This window comes from Trichechus manatus, unplaced genomic scaffold, assembly GCF_000243295.1.
Source record: "Trichechus manatus latirostris isolate Lorelei unplaced genomic scaffold, TriManLat1.0 scaffold00420, whole genome shotgun sequence".
In the NCBI taxonomy this organism is placed as follows: Eukaryota; Metazoa; Chordata; class Mammalia; order Sirenia; family Trichechidae; genus Trichechus; species Trichechus manatus.
The window spans coordinates 221,402-227,865 of NW_004444356.1; the positions used below are offsets into that span (position 1 = coordinate 221,402).

At 62.4% G+C, this 6,464-nt stretch overlaps 2 protein-coding genes across 3 annotated transcripts in view; one reads left to right on the forward strand and one right to left on the reverse strand.

The window, feature by feature from the left end:
* The window catches only part of FBXW5 (F-box and WD repeat domain containing 5), a 4,164-nt gene extending 4,090 nt beyond the window's left edge, over positions 1-74 (reverse strand). For both annotated transcript variants that reach the window (XM_023725814.1, XM_004391060.2), the window contains exon 1: positions 41-74. The gene's annotated coding sequence lies outside the window, so the exon portion shown is untranslated. The remainder of the gene's footprint in view (positions 1-40) is intronic.
* A 749-nt stretch (positions 75-823) lies between these two features.
* C8G (complement C8 gamma chain) lies at positions 824-4,452 on the forward strand. Its single transcript, XM_004391067.1, has 7 exons — positions 824-961; positions 1,050-1,186; positions 1,734-1,804; positions 1,921-2,028; positions 2,551-2,652; positions 2,766-2,804; positions 4,316-4,452. Exons 1-7 carry the CDS (start codon positions 824-826, stop codon positions 4,450-4,452), a joined length of 732 nt encoding a protein of 243 aa, XP_004391124.1.
* The last annotated feature ends 2,012 nt before the right edge of the window (positions 4,453-6,464 follow it).

The window sequence follows — 6,464 nt, forward strand, 5'->3', positions numbered from 1 at the left end:
CCGAGCCAGCCCGAGGGCGGACCGGGGCGGGGTCACTCACCGCGGCCGCCTCCCACCGGCTGCAGCGTCCCGGACTGCGCCCCGGCTCACTTCCGCCCGCTGCCGCCGCTCCGGCCGCGCGTCTCTATGATGGGGCCGCCAGGCTTGATGCACGAGCCCCGAGGCATCGATGGCCGCGGAGGGCCGAGCTCCTGCAGCCAGCGTCCGCAGCCTGTGGGCCTGCGCGCGCTCAGGCGCTGCTGGAACAGTGCCCCTGGCGGCCGGGCGGGGCGGTGCCGCGCGCCTGGGCCTTGGGCGAGGCCCTGGGGCCGCGGGTCTGTCTGAGACCCCAGGCTCTGGCGCCCGCCCGCCTGTTGCTGGAGGGTGCTGTACTAGGGACTTCAGGAGCCTGGTTTCCTTGGTCGAGGTTAAGACCAGTTCCTACCTATAACCCTGTTGGTCGCTTAAGGGAAATAAATGTTTAAAAGGCTGAGCACAGGCCACCAGTGGGAAGTGGGGGGGGGGTCTAGGTGTGCACGGACAAAGGGCCAGAGGTCAACTAGGACTTTGTAGGCAGGAAGTGGGCAGCTATTTTTGCCGGGAAGTGCAAGATAAAGGTCAGATGTCCAGGGCCAGGCTGGGGCTCAGGAGGAGGCTGGTGGATCAGGGCCCAGTGAGGGGGTAGGCGGGAGGCTGGACTGGACTTCCCGGCTGGGCCTGACCCCCCTCCCCTAGCCTGGGCTCCTGGGTGCACTGGATGGTGGACTCTGACCCGGGACGTGGCCTTCCTAGCCCTCGGCCGACCTTAGTCCAGGCTTGCTCCGCTGCCGCCGCCGCCACCACCATGCTAGCCCCCAGGCCCACAATCCTCTTGACCCTGCTCCTGACCCTCGGCTCGCTGGGCCAGAGGGCACGCAGGCCCCCTCGGCCACCGTCCCCCATCAGCACCATCCACCCCAAAGCCAACTTCGACACCCAGCAGGTAGAGCGGTGTGGGGAGCAAGGGCTGAACCCTGGGTTGCCCCATCTCCTTGTGTCCCCAGGGCTCCCTCACGGGACCTCGGCATCAGTTTGCAGGTAAGTGGCTCCTCGTGGCCGTGGCCTCCACGTGCCGCTTCCTGCAGGAGCAGAGCTACCGGGCAGAGGCCACATTGCTGAATGTGGCTCCCCAGGGCAAAGCCATGGCCATCAGCACCTTCCGCAAGCTGTGAGTCCCACTCCTGGCTCCCGACTTCACCCCAGGTTCCCGACCCCCACCCAGGCTCTCGCCCCTATTCTCAGCTCCTGCCCCCTGCCCCCACCTCCTGACCCCATGCCCCAGTCTCCAGACCTCTCCGCCCAGGCTCCCGACCCCACCCTGGGCTCCCAACCCCCACTCACGGTTCCCGACCCCCGCCCAGGCTCCCGACCCCACTCCCAGCTCCCGACCCCCACTCCCAGCTTGCAACCCCCACCCAGGCCCAGCTCCCGACCCCACTCCCAGCTCCTGACCCCTACCCCAGCTTCCAAACCCGTGCCTCAACCTCCAGACCTCTTAGCCCAGGCTTTGGACCCTACCCTGGGCTCCCGACCCCCGGTCAAGGTTGCTGACCCTACCCAGCTCCCGCCCCTACTCTGGGCTCATGATCCCGCCCCAGTCTGTGACCTGGAGCAGTGAGTGGTCAGTGGTAATCTGCCTTGGGTGTTCCCGCTTGGCCCCACAGGGTCAGGGGTCCCCACGCCTGCTGTGTCTTCTCTCACCGCCTCCCCCCCAGGGATGGGATCTGCTGGCAGGTGCGGCAGCTCTACAGAGACACTGGGGTCCTTGGGCGGTTCCTGCTCCAAGGTGAATGCAGGGCTGCAGGTGGGGGGTGCAGGGCAAAGTCCAAGGTGAGGGCAGGGCCGCAGGGGAAGGCGGTGTGGGGCGAAGGGAGGCTGGTGCTGACAAGGCTCTGCCCCCAGCCCAAGGTGCCCGGGGGGCTGTGGACGTGGTCGTCGGGGAGACAGACTACCGGGGCTTCGCCATCCTGTACCTAGAGCGGGCTCGGCGGCTCTCAGTGAAGTTGTATGGTGCGAGACCACGCAGGGCGCTCCCCATGCGGGAGCCCCAACTCTGCTCCCACCCAGGATGGTGGGGGAGACAGCACACACAGACATGTGGGCTGGTCTGGGCACCACAGCCCTCCCTGCTCCCACCCCTGATGCCTCAACCCAGGCATCCCAACCCCAGCACCCCAACCCCGATCCTGGTGCCCGGCACCCTGATGACACTGACCCCAGTGCCCAGACCCCAGCTCCCCAGTGCTCTGACCCTGGCACCCCAACCCTGGCACCCTGATGACACCCCAACTCTAATGTCCTGATCTTGCACCCAGATTCCAGTACCCCAATGTCTCAGCCCCAACCTCAACACCCTGAGCCTGGCACCCTGACCCTGATCCTGGTGCCCCAACCTCATAGCCCGACCCCACACCCTGACCCACTCCTGCCAGCAGAGGCCCAGGAGGAGTGGCTGCGGGTGTGGGGCAGCCAGGGTGCGTCCCAGGGCCACACAGACTCAGGTTTCCAGAGTGTCCCCGCTGTCTTCCACAGCCCGCTCGATCCCTGTGGATGACTCGGTCCTGAGCGTGTTTGAGCAGCGGGTCCAGAACGCCAGTATGACGGAAGAGCACATCGTTTTCTTCCCCAAGTACGGTGAGTGCCTCCCTCCACCCAGCACGTCCTGGTGGCCAGCTCTGACCCCCACCATCTCCCCGTGGGAGGGCTGTGGCTGCGGGGGCAGAGCTGACCCTGTCCTGGGCCCCCAGGTTTCTGCGAGTCTGCGGACCAGTTCCACCTCCTGGATGGTAAGGGTGCCACAGCTGGGGCTCGGTCAGGCAGATGAGGGATGGGGACCTGGCCCCCAAAAGCAGGGCCCAGCGGTGTACCTGGTGGGTCTGGCACATCTGGTGAGTTGGGTGTCTGTGCTGCAGAGATGAGGCAGTGAGGCCGGCAGCAGGTGAGGCTGGCAGCGAGGCCAGGTGGAAGCAGGAGGTGCCTGGTGCCTGGCATCGCTCCCAGGGAAGACCCCATGGATGAGGGGCGCCACTGCCTCCCTTGTCAGGGGCCCACCATCCTACGTGGTCCAGGGCCTCGGGGACCAGGGCGTGGCTGACGTCTTGTGGGGGGCTCTCTCCATCCCGTCTATCCCCTCACTGTTTCTGCATCCCCAGGAGCTTCTGGAACACAGCCTGATTGGGGCAGAACTGCCTTCTCATTAAACTCATTCAGACAACCTCTTATGCCCTTCTTTCCATCCTGGACCTGCGCCGGCCGAGCCTCTGCCCACGGGCACGAGCAGCCAGGCATTTCTCAAGCACCTGGGGTTGCTTCCGGGAGGATGGGCAGAGCTCCCCGCCCGAGTTCCCCCCAGCGCAGGGTCAGGGAGAAATGCCAGCCCCTCGAGTGCCCAGAAGCCGTGGTGCCCCATCTCCCCTGGCCTCAGTTCCCCGCTGCAGCTGGGCCCCACCCCAGCCTGCCCTGTGACTGGGGAGCCCACACCCAGTGGGTGGGCAGAGATGAGGCACTGCAGAGGGAAGGAAGTGACCTGGAGGGTGACTTTTTTGGGGATGCACGGGAGTACAGGGGAGTCTGAAGCAAGGAGGGAGTGGGCGCAGGACTGAAAACCGGGAGTAACTGAGACCCCGCTCTCCATACCTGCCTGCCCCAGTGATGCAGCTCCCCACTGCCCCCAACCCCTCAAAGAACTGGCCCCAGCGAACCTGCTTGTCCCTCACCAAGGGTCACCCGGCACTGGGGCAAACCTACTGAAGGAGGACTGAGGCTGGAAAAACTGACAGTGGGAGAACTAGATGTTTCGGGGAACCTGTGGGCACTTGAGAAACAGAAACAGCAGAAGCAAAACACAAAAACAAAAAGCACATCCTCGGGTCTGGACCCTCCACCGCCCCTCTTCCTTCTTCCTGCCCCCACCCCACCCAGGTTCCAGGACCGCTCATCAGGGTTGACAGCCCCATCTCCCGTGGAGCCTAAGCTGGGCTGCAGTCCAGTGGATGGGCCCTCTCCCTGTGCCCAGGGCCCAGGGGGCTCGTACGACAGGCTCAGGGCTCTGTTCCAGTCCCCTGACATGAGAGTGAGCGCACACCTGCTCTCCCCACTACCCACCCCCACCTCATCATTGTTCTCAGCTGGCTGAAGGACACGGTAACCCCAGACGGGTGTTGGGCCCCGTCTCTCAGCTCCAGTGACTCTGCAGGGCCCTCACCACTCATGCTCACCCTTGTGCCCTGGTGGGGTCTGGAGGGCACGCTGGGGGAGGCGCTTGTCTCAGGCTGTTGTCCCGAGTCTTTGCCCTTAGGCCGTCCTTCTCTTCCACCCCCACGCGAGCTGCAGGCAGGAGCCCCTCGGCCAGAGGACAGCTCGCTCCTACCACTGTCCCTTTCAGCCTCCCTCGAGGAGGCGCTGGGCACCAGCCAGGCCCTGGTGTGGGTGTGAGCCTGAAAGTCCACTGCCAACCTGCCAGGTCACTGCTGCCCACCCCACCACCCCCTAGGGCACAAGGCAGCACCCCCATCAAAGCTGCCCCTGCTGTCCTGGGGCACTGTTTGGCCTGGGACCTAGGCCTCTCTGGGGGTATCATGTGATATGAGCTGAAGTCCTCTGTGTTCTGGGCCCTGTGAACATGGGGTGGGGGCAGCCCATGGGTGGGAGGCAGGTCCTTGCCCCCGGGAGGGAGCCCAGTGTCCAGGACTTCAGCCACCAACGGATGAATAAAGGGAAGCGGGAAGTCATGTGGCCAGGAGTGGGGGTGGGAAGCATGGCTTGGGGCTCCAGGTGCGGCTGGGGGACACCTAGGAGGTGGTCTTCCCTCCATGTTCTGTCCAGTAGCTACTTTTCCTGCAGAGGACCTTGAACACCTGGGTGAGCTCAGGTCCAGCGAGTAGGGGGTCCCCCAGCCCTGCCCACTGCCACACCCCACCTACCCTCCTCAACCAAACCCCAGTCCAGGCTGGGAGGGCAGAGCACCCTGCTGGGGTGGGCCCTGCGGAGAGACCCAGTCTCAACCCCCGCCTGGTGTCCCTCTGCTGCTAGGCTCCCAGGAGAACAGAAAAGTGGGGCAGTGGGGAAGGGGCTCTAGGTGCAGCCCAGGAGGGAGAGGGCAGGAGGGCCTCCAGGCCCCACAGCCCGCAACCCCGCAAAGCTGTCATTAAAGACCATGGTGCTTGTGTCCCATGGGATGTGGCCTTAGACTGGCATGTACCCCCAGAGCCCTAGACACTGCCCAGCCTCCACTGCCCCTACGGCCCCAGGAGGACCCTGTGGCCCCAAACAGAAAGTGACCAGCTCTGCTTGGGGGGCGGGAGGCCTGTGCAATGGGCAGGTGGGTGGGTGGGCAGGAATCACCTCACACCCCTCCTCCCAGGGTGTGAGGCCGTCAGGTGGGGAGGGCCACTGAGTGCCCAGGGCCTGAGGTCCTCCAAGGCTGCCGCATCTTCGCTGGGGCAGGAGTGACAGCCCCTTGACCTCCAAGTCCCCGACTGCAAATCCAGGTGTGACAGGTACGGGGAGTCCAGGTGTGACAGGTGTGGGGAATCCAGGTGTGACAGGTGCAGAGTCCAGGTGTGACAGGTGCGGGGAATCCAGGTGTGACAGGTGCAGAGTCCAGGTGTGACAGGCGCAGAGAATCCAGGTGTGACAGGCACGGGGAGTCCAGGTGTGACAGGTGCGGAGAGTCCAGGTGTGACAGGCCTGGAGAGTCCAGGTGTGACAGGCACAGACTGTCCAGGTGTGACCGGTGCAGGGAGTCCAGGTGTGGCAGGCGTGGGGAGTCCAGGTGTGACGTGTGTGGGGAGTCCAGGTCTGATTACGAGTCGGAACCGCCAACAAAAAAAAGTCCTGGCGCAGATGGCTTCACTGGAGAACTCTACCGAACTTTCAGAGAAGAGTTAACACCACTACTACTAAAGGTATTTCAGAGCACAGAGAAGGATGGAATACTACCAAACTCCTTCTATGAAGCCACCATAACCCTGATACCAAAACCAGGTAAAGATACCACAAAAAAGGAAAATTACAGACCAATATCCCTCAGGAACATTGACGTAAAAATCCTCAACAAAATTCTAGCCAATAGAATTCAGCAATGTATCAAAAAAAATAATTCACCATGACCAAGTGGGATTTATACCAGGTACGCAGGGATGGTTCAACATTAGAAAAACAAATGTAATTCATCACATTAATAAAACAAAAGACAAGAACCACAAGATCTTATCGATCAATGCAGCAAAGGCATTTGACAAAGTCCGACACCCATTGTCATGGATTGAATTGTGTCCCCCCAAAAATGTGTGTAGCAACTTGGCTAGGTCATGATTCCCAGTATTGTATGATTGTGTAATCTAATGTGATTTCCTTATGTGTAGTAAATTCTATCACTATGATGAGATTATATGTGATCTCCTTATGTGCTGTAAATTCTATCACTGTGATGAGGTTATACTGAT